This window comes from Boleophthalmus pectinirostris, unplaced genomic scaffold (genome assembly GCF_026225935.1).
Source record: "Boleophthalmus pectinirostris isolate CB_2022bp ecotype Guang Dong unplaced genomic scaffold, ASM2622593v1 HiC_scaffold_23, whole genome shotgun sequence".
In the NCBI taxonomy this organism is placed as follows: Eukaryota; Metazoa; Chordata; class Actinopteri; order Gobiiformes; family Gobiidae; genus Boleophthalmus; species Boleophthalmus pectinirostris.
The window spans coordinates 14,349,693-14,363,092 of record NW_026571207.1 but is presented as its reverse complement, the minus strand read 5'-3'; the positions used below and the strand labels follow the sequence as shown (position 1 = coordinate 14,363,092).

Genomic DNA, 13,400 nt, shown 5'->3' with positions numbered 1-13,400 from the left:
AAGGGACAGGGTATTCTTGAACTAACGACCAGAACTGGGTGGTATCCAAATACATTAGGATACTTTTGTGCTTCCAATTATATTAAATTATAAATCAAATGCAGTACAATTACTCTTACCTGAGTTTTCAAAGATATGTTTACACAAGTACTTGAGTAATTACGAGGTCCACTATTGCATAAGGTACTCTAACTTTATCACATTTTTTGGCAACTCGAAACACAGTTGTAGAGGAGCATTACATTTTGATTACTTTAGGAAAATTGAATAAACATGACAAGATCAAAAATGACTTTTGCCAAACTGTCATTTATTTTCATTGTTAGAGCAACGATTATCCATCAGACCAACCATTCATACTCACTATCCAAGCTATCCATAAGTTTGATGAAAAATGAGGTCTGTTGCCATAGCAGTTACCCCTTAAACAAAATACATCTTCTGAAGTCCTCAAAATGGTGCCAACAAACTCATGAATAGTTAAACCAGAGCAATTGAGAAAGATACTTTTTTACCTTCAAAACGTTCCAAGACAGTTCACTTCATCTGCAGGTTAAAAAGCAATCCATAATACCCAACAATGACTGTTACTATACATGAATCACAGTAACATCTGGACCTAGTTGGCACGGCTCTCCGAATCTACAGGTACCAGACTTGCGTAGATGAAATATAGCTTGCGATGCTAATCTTGTATATCCACAGCACGGGAAATACAAATGGGCCTGTTGTTATGGACAGCAGTTGCACACAGTTCTGCCTTTTCATTTTTAACTGCTGCGACACCAGACTCTCCCACATAAAAGTACCGTGCCCCATGCCCACCAAATTTGCCTTGACGTACTTCAAAGCACAAAGCCACCATTATTTTGGAGCACAGATGATGTTTTCCTGGAGAACATCAAACATAAAGCATATACACAGTGGCTCGCAGACTTTGGTGTTCGTATCAGATTTCGATTCTTTGACCAAAGGGGAGCAGAACTTTCATTTGTTATAGGGAAGAGAAAATGTACGCTGAGATTTAGCGTGTGTTCTGTCCTTACCAGTCTGTGTGCACGGCCACGTTGCTGACAGCGCAGTACCCGGGCTCCTGGTCGTCTCCGCACAGGTCCACGGTCAGGGAGGCAGCCTGTAGAGATGCACAAAGAGAACATGCGTTAGTCATATAAAGTATAAAGTCATATCCTCATAGATGCTTTGCTGTGACATCACGCTGGGGGTCTTCTACATATATCTACTGGCGAAATGTTGAACAGATACCATGGTGACACAATGCACACTAATAAGTTTTAAAGATGCACTGTAACTTTTCTGGTAGAGGGTCAGCCACCTGCTTGTAGATGTTATTATTTTTTCAAGGAATGTTCTACAGTATGGCTTTTTTTGTTTTTGTTTTACCATCTCCATGGAGACCAGCAGGTTACACCACTAGGCCAAGTTACACATCAGATCTGTGGAGAAGTGGGCCTGTTCACTGTAAGAATGCATGTTTTTGCTGTAGTTTTGAGAGATAAAAACACCTGTAAATTAATAAATACAAGATATATTTGTTTAATGCCATACTGTGGGACATCCCAAGCAAAGCAATGACATCATCATGAGACAAGCAGATGGCAGATGTTCCACCTGAAAAGTTACATAGTGCACCTTTAAGATCCTCTAAAAACAAGAAAAATTTGATTTAAACTACAAATTTTCAGGATTACAGATTTATCAACAGAGGTGTTTGTTTTACAAGTCTCAAGTGAGTTTTAAGCCTTTGGCAGTCAAAGACAGGCAAGTCCAAGCCAAGTCCAAGTCCTCTGCTTTGAATTTGAAGTCCTTATAAGTCATTACACAAAATTACAGAAGCCATATTTTTCTGCAATTTTGTGAATGGTTCTTAAAAATAAATTCCTGGTTACAAATGCAGAAATGGGGAATGACATGTTCCACTTTGTTCCCAAAAAAAGCTAAAAGTGCATGTAACTATCAATTGTAAAGAGAAAACAGTTTTCAAAACATATTCACTTTTTGAGGAGAGGTTCCCAGCCATCTCAAGTCACAGGGCTCCAAATCTGGATCAAGTCCCAAGTCACTGGTCTTAAAGTCCAAGTCGAGTCACAACTCTTTTTTCGAGTCCATTTTATGAAGTCTATTTTATCAAGTCGAGTCTCAAGTCCAAGTCAAAACAAAAAAGTCCACACCTCTGTTTATCAATCTCAAATGTGTCTTTTTTCTGATAAATTAGGCCTATTTATGTCCATCAGCAGTGCCATGTTTGTTTGGGCACTTTTGGTTTCCTCTCAAACCACAATGCTGCCTGTGATTGGCCAATGCCCGGTTCGGCCCAGACTCTGCAGCTGGCTGAAATGGATTCTTATGAAATATTGAGGGACTTTTGTCTTACTGTTTAAGGTCTATTGTTGTCTGCTGGCATCACTCTCAAATACCAAATTAGCAAATTATAACGTGAATCAGCAAGATTTTGAAACAATATAATCTTAAAATTTGTATAGATCTGGATTTAAAACAAGATCAAATTTTATCACTCTCCCCACACAACAAATTGAAGCTTAAAATGCACTTTTTTTTGCAATAGCATTTAATTAAAGGTAAGCTATGTTTTTTATTTGTTTCACCTTAAAGAACCTGTACCCATTTTCTTTATGTATTGTATGTAATTAATCAGAGTTTGAGATCAACATAAGTCTACTGTGTGCAATCTGTATCAACCTATAACATGTTTTATTGTTTGATAATCAGGAAGTACATGTTAGCATGCTATGTCATGCTAGTTTGCTTTACTGTGATGTCAAAACTCCAATATGAACGTTGTCAAAAATGCTTATAAACTCATCCAGGTGAATAATAAGGATGCACGGAATGGATACAGTAAGTGAGGAATAACTTTGGACTTCTGCAAACACTTTAAAATGAACTTGTTCCGTTGTTTTTTTCCTCACATTTCATAAAATCTGCTATGGTGCCTTTAAACATGCTATAGTCAGGTTGGTATATTTGCATGCTACCAGGCAACAGCTGTGACCCTAAAAACACTGTGCGATTGTTCTGGGAGCGAATCTGCTCCAAACTGTGGCTGGGTCTCTGGGCTGCAGGGTTTTTCTGTTGTGGCGGAGGTGAATCTGCAGTCTATCACTCAAACTCTTGGTCTCCCTTTGATCCAAAGAGTCACATGTCACATTTTCACTTGCATTAGTTCATTGCTTATAAGACCAGGGTTAAAAGATTGCTATATAAAAGACATGTGTTAGGTGATTGCGTAGGTATTGCGAGAAATCTTTGTAGTTGGTTTTGAGTCACTTGCATGTCTGGGAAAAAGCTGGTGAACTAAGTTGAGCTATGTTCAATGATGCTATAAAATTTGATAATGTGCCATGACAGAATGGGGTTTACTAATGACAATTATTTAAAAGGTTTATATTATGCAAAATGATTCCTTCTGAGCTTTAAGCCATGTATAATATTGTTGCTTCCTCAAAAACATACCTGGAGTTGTGTTTTGTTTCATTCACACATGTTTGATTAATCCTGTATTATTAGTCTGTCTACATCTCCAAAGCTCAAAATGCTCTGCTTCACTTTGTGATGTCATGTGATGGTAGTTTTCAAGTTATCAGCTACATTTTGCCTTTAGTCATTAGCAATTCTGGAGGTGAAATTATCTAAATGATTCTAGTGAAGGTGTATGACGTTTAGAAACACAGTGAAGCACTTCCTGTATTACCAAACATCACAAGAGTGTGTTGAGCATGTGAAATTAACAAAGCGCATCTCCAGGCATGTTTTTGATGAAGAAACATTATAACATAGGTCAAACAATAGTAATAAATGATATGGGCCCTTTAATTGCGTTTAGTGAGTTACAAGTAGACATTTTGCAATCACTCAAGTATGCAACCACAGTCTGATTAAAAACACCATCATGTGAGAAGTTTGACTAATACGGATGAAATCAGGAAAAGTCTTCGTGATGTGGTACAAGAAATATCTTTTGCTCCATTTTGTTGACAAGCAGCTGATGTTAACAGGCAAAATTTGAATACATCAGCGTTGCCAAACTTGGATCTTTCCATGTATGGTAGCGGTGGAAATGGTGCAATTAGTGAGACGTACTCCAGAATGCATCACCACTATCGGTTGGAGCGAATGGTTCCAAGATATTCTGTTTGATGTTTGATGGAGACTAATTTAGGGGTTTCCACATGCTGTTATAGGCGACATTTTGAGAACCTTTAGACATTCAAAAGATAAACTATTTTGTTTTGGATTGTTAATTACCATGGCAACAGCACTAATCTTTTCATCATTCTGAAACCCATGCAACTTCAACGACCAACTTCCAAATGTAATTGTAGACGGGCGAGACAACACAATAAGATAAGATTACGTCTTAATTTCAGATAATCTTCCTTTCAAAAGTTGACAGTGTTTGGGATTTGAACCAGCAACCCCCCAGTTGTTAAGAAAAAAACTTAAAGGGCCCATATTACACTGTCTGCTCATCTATGTTATAATGTTGTTTCCTCATCACAAACCTGGAGTTGTGTTTTTGTTTTTTTTGTTTTTTTCATTAACAAACGTTAAACACACAAATCCTGCATATGTAGGCTGAGTTCTTCTCTCAAAGTCATGTGGTAATACAGGATGTGCCCCACTATGTTTTTAAATTCCATACACCTTGCTAGAATCATCTGTATTATCTCAGCCCTGGAACTGCCAAACTCTACTGAACTAAGGGTACTTTAGTTAGGTACTTTCAACACTGGCAGCATTTCTAAAGCTTTTTTTTTTTATACTGAGGGGTTGTTTATTTAACTCTTTATCTCCTGACTTCATATTTCAAATTAACTGTTTGAAATTAATTGTATGTATAGTGAGTGTACAGTGCGTGTGTTTTATGTGTGCTGGTTTTATGTTCTTTTGTGTGATTGTTGCTGTAGTTTTACTTGCCGAGCGACTGAAGATGGAGAAAATCTTTACATATTTACACTTACAATGAATGAAATAAAAACACAAGTCCAGGTATGTTTTTGATAAAGAAACGGCATTCTAACATGACTTAAAGCTCACAAGGGTCAAGTTTGTCTAATCTAGGATCTTTAACCGCCTTCCCACTTCATAGTCATTCTTCAGATAATAACATGACTAACACAACTTCTCATAACTTTCATTCCATGGTTCCGGATTGGGAAACTTCAACGCAACAAACTGCTGTAAAATTATTTATGACTTCACCAACATGCCTTGTGGATCAAAGCATCCACAAATTGGCATGCTGGGTAATTATTTTCATCTTTACATCTCGGCGCTCGAAGGGAGGTTGGAGTCAAAATCCCATATACTTGAGTAAACATTTCCTATCTGCTTTTAATGGCGGTTAAGCTTTCGTCCAGATGTGGGCCTTCTCCGGGTCCTGACAGTGACACTCAGGGCTTACAGAAAAAGAATGGCCTGGTGAGGAAACTGTCCAGAAAAGTGTGTGAAAGCGTTGAAAATCCGGGGCAATGGCGCTCCACCTCTCCCCGATGTTAAGTAAACACAGACCACACCGGCCCTGGGTCTCTAAACACAAATCATCTCCAGGAGCATGACCCTGCCACACACACGCTGTTAGTCACAGCTCGGCGCGCACATACAGTATACTCTGAGATTGCCTCGTGTACATAGACACCTGGTTAAAAACGTGACAGCGGTGGTGTTATAAGGCCTCCTCAAGAGCTCGCGGTGTGATCTGTATATATGGTTAAGGCTGGGGTTTGGTTCACACCCGGTGTTTTTAAGAGTCCTCCTGAGTCCACACGTTTGAGCCCCATTTCCAAATCAACAATGGTTATTTCTGCTGTTACTATAACATGCAAATCATTAATAAGCTTGACGTGTTTAAGAGTTTAGGCCGATTGACACTCTGACACATCTAAACAGGACTATGAATGCTTGTGTTGATCACAGGCTACTGAAAATATTAAAAGTGCTGTTTAAATCCTTTTTTCTTTTTTTTTCCCTTGAGTTTTCAGATTATTAAAACATTTTGGCAGGTTTTGCTAATGTGTGCATTGTTTCACCATGGTAATTGTTGAACATTCTGCCAATAGAGATGCATGTGGAACAACCCCACTGCAAAGAATCAATGTTAGATTTTACCCCCAACACTTGGAACAGTTCAAAATGTTTCTGTTGACATGAACAACAACATAAGCATAAATATAAATGTGTACTTTTGCCTGGAATGTTTCACAGTATGCCATACAACATATCCATCTTACTGCATGCATTTCATTTTCAACATGTCCACCCCTCCACAGATCTGACCTGTTAGCCTTGTAGTGTCACTTGCTTGGGTCTTTGGAAATAGATATGTTTAATAACATTGCTGTAAAAAATTCAAGGCAAAGCAAAGGCATTTCCCTCCACCAGAAATATTACACAGAGCACATTTAAGCACCTTTAAAATGTTTTGCCAAAAACCTGACTAGCTATTTGGTATTATTGATTAACAATTAACAGTGGCTCAGTGGTTAGAACAGTGGTCCCTAACAGGGGTATTAAAAATACTGAAATATCAATATATCATATCGTTTAATGTGCTGATACAGTACCGATATCGTGGGCTGCTGTCTCAATATATCGGCAAGAGTATTTTTTAAATATATTTTACTTAGAGAAAAATCCCGCACATCGTCTTACATGCAAAATGTGATTTATTAGGACATACAGTACAATGTTTCGGCACTAGGCCTTCATCAGGCAAACAGAGTGAGAGGTCAGGTGCTCTAAGATGCCAAATGAGCTCTCACTTTCCAGTGAAGCCCAAGTGCCGAAACGTTGCACTGTATGTCCTAATAAATCTCACATTTTGCAAGTAAGACGGTGTGTGGGATTTTTCTCTATGTTCTTGTTCTGCTCCCTCTCCTCCAACGCACCCGTCTCAAGTAACTGATGTGCGAAGTTCTCATTCTTTGATATATTTTACTAAATTATTTTGTTACAGCGCTACAGTTTTGTTGTTTGTCCAAAGGGAGAAAACTCGTTTATACAACACATTTGATATTTTCACTGTTTTGATGATTAAAATGTGTGTGTTTCATATTCACTTTGCACAAGAAGTGGTTTAACTAAGATTTTTAGTATCACAGCCATGATTTAACCTTTATCGTATTGAATCGATTTGAAATATATCCTACTGAATCGAAAGTGCACTGTATTGTATTGTGGCCTATGTATCGAGGTATGTATCATATCGACAACTAGTCCCCCAGTAGTGCATGCATGTTGGTGGTCAGACTTGGCAGCCTTGTTTCCATCAGTCTACCCCAGGGCACCTGTGACAAAAATTGTGGCTTACCTCCAAATTTGTATATATCTTACAAAGACTTAAACCCATCCCAGCTAAACAACATCATGAAGACACACAACAGACTCTTGGCCCTAAACATGGCAGGTTCATCCCACTGTTGCTGTTTTCTAATAACAGTTCTGAGATGAATAAACCATTACACGCCACAATATCCTGATCAAACATTTAAGGACAGGAGTGGCTGGACTTAACAACATTCAAGTCCAATTACATGCATCTTCGTGACTGTAAAGACTACACAAATGTCACAAACATATGGACACTTTACAGACCACTTTTTTCCATAATCAAAGTGAATACCCTGAACTGTCAAATATAATACACCAGATCTGAAGATGTGTTTTTGAAATAACCCATAAAAAATGAATACAGAATGTGACACCAAAACAGTTAACACTATAAGACGAGTGAAGAAAGCTAAAACTCAGATAGTTATTGTGTCCATGAGTAATACAACGGCCGGACATGTCCTCTGATGTGGTCCAAGAGAGCTCTGCTGCCATTCAAGAGGGATTATTAAAAACATTTCATTATTTTCCTATTATCATGTATCACCATTCTAAAAGTACTTGCCAAACAACAGCATTATTTATGTATTTAAACTTGTACTACGCACAACATTTCAATTTCGTCCTCTTAGAATCCAGGGTTCTATATGATTGAGTTATACACTGACATATTCTTGTTCCTGAATATCTCATACACACGTTATAAATAAAGTGTACTGGCATTGGTCTTGCCTGGGATCCAGAATACACTCATCTCCAATAATACTTTACGAAGATGTGGCGCCAGTAAGTCGCTGAGTTCAGATGGACATGATTGACAGGCGGATTAGCCAATCAGGGACACACATGGTCCGTATCAAAACAAATATGGCTGTTTACGAGGAAAAAGGAAAGAGGAAAACATCACCAAGGACTGAAAAACATTGCGGGTTTCAACAGGATCAATGAGCGAAGCACTAAACTCGGGTTAATCTGAGGTGAGAGAAATGTGGGCTTGTTTGTAAATAGGATAGGCGACCAATGAGCTCCTTCATTCACATTTGTCATTGAAAAAAATGAATCGGATTGCACAATCATGTTTGGTCTGGCTCGAGATGCGATGTAAGGAGTACTGACCAGATCTATAGCCCCTCTGTATAAAAAATACAGAGAGATATCAGCCTGGATTTGTCAGGGAAGCACTGGCGCTCTATGAGCGGTCAGAACTTTAAACCGCAATATCTCAGAACTATCCAGAAGGAGATGAAACCCTATAATTTTTAGGGGACGATTTGTCCTTTTGTTACATGCTTTGGAAAAAGGACGTAGTATTTGGTTTATGTAACATGGTCCTAAGAATACATCTGACCAAAAAGATTTAAACTGATCTTGCTTCAAACACAGGATTCTGAAAGTTGCAAATATCACTTTTATGTACTCTGGCATGTGGATTTCCTCTTAATTCAGTTAGTATTGCACTTGACCTACTGTGAAGGGAAACACATTGTTCTCTCACCAAAATCGAAATTGTCAGATAATGATTTGAACAGTAATGACTACAATTACAAGTGAAACTCAATCTGAGACTGAACTAAGTGCTCAGGCTGATTATTTGGATCGCTCCTCCAGAAGATTGTGTCCATGGTTTGAAAATCTGTTCTCAACATTGATCATGAACTCTTTTCACTCTCTCTCAGAGAACACAAAGAGAGAGAGAGAGAGAGAGAGAGAGAGAGAGAGAGAGAGCGAGAGCGAGAGAGAGCGAGAGAGAGAGAGAGAGAGAGAGAGAGAGAGAGAGAGAGAGAGAGAGAGAGAGAGCTGGGGGCTGAAAATTTTAGGGAAAAAAATCTAGTATTTAATTGCAGTTTTTTAGACATTTAAGAATAGTGGTTGGTTTTGTGATATATTCTGCTATAAACTATTTTAAATCACATTTACACACTTTTTAAACACAAGAAGAATTGACATTTGAGAAAGCAATAAAATTTAAAGTAAATTAATACAAAAATCACATGAATACCATTACATGGTGAAAGAGACACCCAACCTATAGTGTTTATGCAGTATGTATTTAGTTCACTGCAGATATTACTAAAATAATTACCAACTAACTGCAGCTTTAATTTTTTGCTAATTAACACAATAATCATGCATTAGTCATAAATAGAGCTTTTCCAAATGCTGAAAGTAACTTTACAATTTTGTGCATTTTTCATTCCCTCCATGGTAATAAGCTTTTGTAGCCACAGCTGCCCTGGAAGTGGACTGATGGAAACAAGCCTGGCAATCTGCACCATTGTCCCTTCCAACCACCACCAACACTCACACAGCGTCTTACTTAAGGCACCTGGTATTCTTTGCAGCCTCCCATCCAAGTACTGAACAGGCCCAGCCTGCTTAGCCTCTGAAATCTGAAGACATCAGGCTTTGACAAGGAGGTTTGGCCACAACTATTCTAATAACTTTTAAGTTTCATATGCCATTCTCTTTTAGCCTTTGAAGCCAAAGAATGAAATCACCCATGGCAACTTATCCAGACTTTAGCATGTTCACACTTAGGCTAACGGAAGTCACAAAGGAATAGCACATATTTTCCCACATTTTTCAAGACCCTTTAACATGGTCACCTCCTAATTACATTCACAAAAAACTGAACTAGTGCTGTATTCTTTTCCTTTCCACCCTATCACTTCACACCAACTCAAAACTGACAATTTAACGATTTTACCAGCTTCCTAAGAAACTCCCAGTGCACTGTGGGAAATGACAGATTTGAAGTCCAGCTACGATAGAGTGGACCTGACTAAGCTTCGTTGGATTTCCCCCCTTTTTTCTCTGCCACGGCACTGCTGGCAGCAAGAAGCCTCTCATTCGGTGCACCAGAGACAGAATTTCGGCCTGCAGGGCCATTTTGGATCCTCGTATTGTAAATCAGGACCAGCAATAAAATATAATTACAAACCTTGAAACCATACGCTGGGCTACCCGTGGCGAGGGAGAGCTTAATTGTCATCGAATGAAGCAAAATAGAATATCTGGATGCAGCTTTCACCATAAAAACCCCACGACTGCTATTGTCCACCGCATTTCTCACATTTTCCTGACCAGTTTTATATGAGATAAGGTTAGAAAAAGGTCAAGAAAGAAAATATTTAGTTTTACATCAACTTCAGTGAATGTGAAAACGATGAGTAATTTTTCATAAGTTCACAAAGCAGTTTAAGCTTGATGTCTTGTTGGCCTGAATCTACGGTAACATAAGGGCTTACAGAAGCTAATGGTAATTATTATATTTGATGGTATAATTTGGTCGTAATAGTTGCCATAGCTTTAAAGGTGCACTATGTAACTTTTCTGGCAAGGGGTCTACCATCTTCTTGTCGCTATGGAGATGTTATTGCTTTGCCTGGAATGTTAAGCAGGGCATTTGACCCAATCTTAACTTGCTTTTATTGTATTACAGGGTTTTACATGTATAAAAAATATGCTTTATTACTATGAGTGGGATCATCTCTCCACAGATCTGACCTGTAACTTGGCCTGGGGTTGCCACCTTTATGTCTCTATGTATATAAATATATTTAATGCCTTATTGTGGAAAATAACATATGCAGGCAAAAACATCTCCATGAAAACAAGTAGGTGGGACTCTCTACCAGAATAGTTGCATAGTGCACCTTTAATTTTCCTTGTTGAAATTTAACCTTTGCTTTGATTAACTTTTTAGACTATAACTGCTCAGTAGCCGAAAAACATTTAGTTTCCAAGCATTATTAGTGTCTTTATAAGTGTTATATAAACTCATTTTGCTATTGATAATGCTGAATTTAGAAAAAACTTAAATGAATTATTAAATTATAGTTTCTTTTATAACAAATACAAAGTTCGACTGCATTCAAACTTACCATGCCTGCTCTCCTGGCGATGACTGTGTGAAAATCTCCATCTGAAACTTTTATCATGGTCATCAGTTTGTAAGTTCCACTTCCCAAGTTGAACGAGAAGCGCATCTTCCCCTCGTAGATCTCCAGAGCCAGAAACTCGGCCTTATCTCCCGTCTGGTTGTCGTGGTTGTACATGAGCAGTGCATTGCTACTCAGAGTGGCAAACTTGATATAAATGTAGTTGTTGTTGGGGTCGAGAGACGGGAACTCCATGTAAGAAAGCTCCTCAAATCCGTAGCTGTTGAGTTCACAGTGCTTTCCAAAAACGCCTGAGGACAGAAACAAACCAAATGATAATTAGTGTGAAAATGGTAATTCACAGTACAGCTGGGATGAATATATATCAAGATCAAAAATATATAATTTTTTGGCTTGCTATTTCTTAACTGATATTATCACTATTGGATAACTATCTTCAAAAAGTTTTACAACTCTTTCTCAAGTTAAAATCATTGGGGGAGGCTTGCAAGATTTGACAAATGAAAACATAAAATGATATTCCCCTGTGCACATTTGCTGAGGAAATCATGAGCTAACAACAGAATAAATATCTCGTCTTCATTTCTTACTTAAGAGGGTATACTTTAATTATAAAAGTTGGCAATAGCGTTAAAGGTGAATGATGTAACTTTTCTGGTGAGGGTTCCAAGACCTGCTAGTCTCTATGGAGAAATGTATGTTTCGACAATGTTTTATATACAGTATGGCATTTAACTTAATCTACCTTGCATTTATCTTATTACTTTTACATTGATAAATTAGAAGCAACCTAATGTGTGTTTAACCCTCCATCAGAAAAAGTTACATAGTGTGCTTTATCTTTCATGAATATAAATAAGGAAGATAAATACATATTTTTTTGGCTTGCAGTTTCTTGACAAATATTATCACTATTGGATAACTATCTTGAAGTTTCACAACTCCTTCCCCCAACTTTAAATGGAATTCCACTTATAATAGTTGATAATATAAAGGTGCACTTTGCAACTTTTCTGGTAAGTGTTCAACCTGCTGCTTGTCTCCATGGCGATGTCATTGATATGCCTTACATGTTCTGTGTCTGGCATCTGGCATGTATTTTTTATGTTTATATTGCTCTTACTTACCTATTAACTTTCATGAATATAGATCAAGATAAAATACGTTGTTTTTGGCTTGCATTTTCTCAAACAATATTATCACTACTGGATAACTATCTACATAAGGGTTCACAAATCACTCTGTGTTATAAAATAGTGACGGCAGGCGCACTAGGCATGAGAAATGAAGACTCAAGATGGAATTCCACTATGCACATTTGCAAAAGAAATCATGAGATAATAACAAAATAACTATCTTGTCGTCATGTCTGAGTTAAGATGGTATGATTTGGGTATAATAGTTGGCTATAGCTTTAAAGAGGCACTTTTTTTTTTTTCTGGTGAGGGTTCCACTACCTTGTCTCCATGGAAATATTATTTCCTACATACAGCATTTAACGCTTGCCTTTATTTTACTATGTTTATATTGCTAAAATGGACACAAGTGTATAAGTCTCTGTCAGAAAAGTGTGCATAGCGTGCGTTTCCATTCATGAACATATCTAAACCGATATTATCACTATTGGATAGCTATCTACAAAAAGGTTTCACAAATCATTCCCAGTTTAAAATCATGACAGCATGACAGAAGAAGACACAAGATGGAATTCCACTTTGCACATTTGCTGAAGAAATCACAAGATAACTAACAAAATAAGTATCTTGTCTTCGAGTCTGACTTTGTGTCCATCTTGAGATCCAATTGAACTCTAACGCTAACTAATACAGCCCCATTTTCCTATGATTACTCACCAAATGGACAATGACAGTAATATCCATCCACACGGTTCTGACAGGAGCCGCCATTAAAACAAGGGTTACATTCACAGTGATTGATGATGGAGTCACACATTTTGCCTGGATTGACAAAACAAGGCAAATTAAAATGAATGAGGTGACAGACAACGCAAGAAAACCCCAAGGGAAAGTCCAATCACTTTTCCCACCAAACAGATGTGAACTGCAAAAAATATTATCCAAGAAAATGGCCCCGGCTTGTATTGACTATTTAACAAGCATAAAATATGGA

The 13,400-nt window shown here is 37.8% G+C and overlaps 1 protein-coding gene across 1 annotated transcript in view; it reads right to left on the bottom strand.

Annotated features, from left to right (window-relative positions):
- Window positions 1-13,400, bottom strand: part of fat4 (FAT atypical cadherin 4) — a 206,996-nt gene that overhangs the window by 14,164 nt on the left and 179,432 nt on the right. The window contains 3 exon segments of the mRNA XM_055159457.1: window positions 1,047-1,132; window positions 11,253-11,560; window positions 13,124-13,228. Coding sequence (XP_055015432.1) covers window positions 1,047-1,132; window positions 11,253-11,560; window positions 13,124-13,228 — 499 coding nt within the window.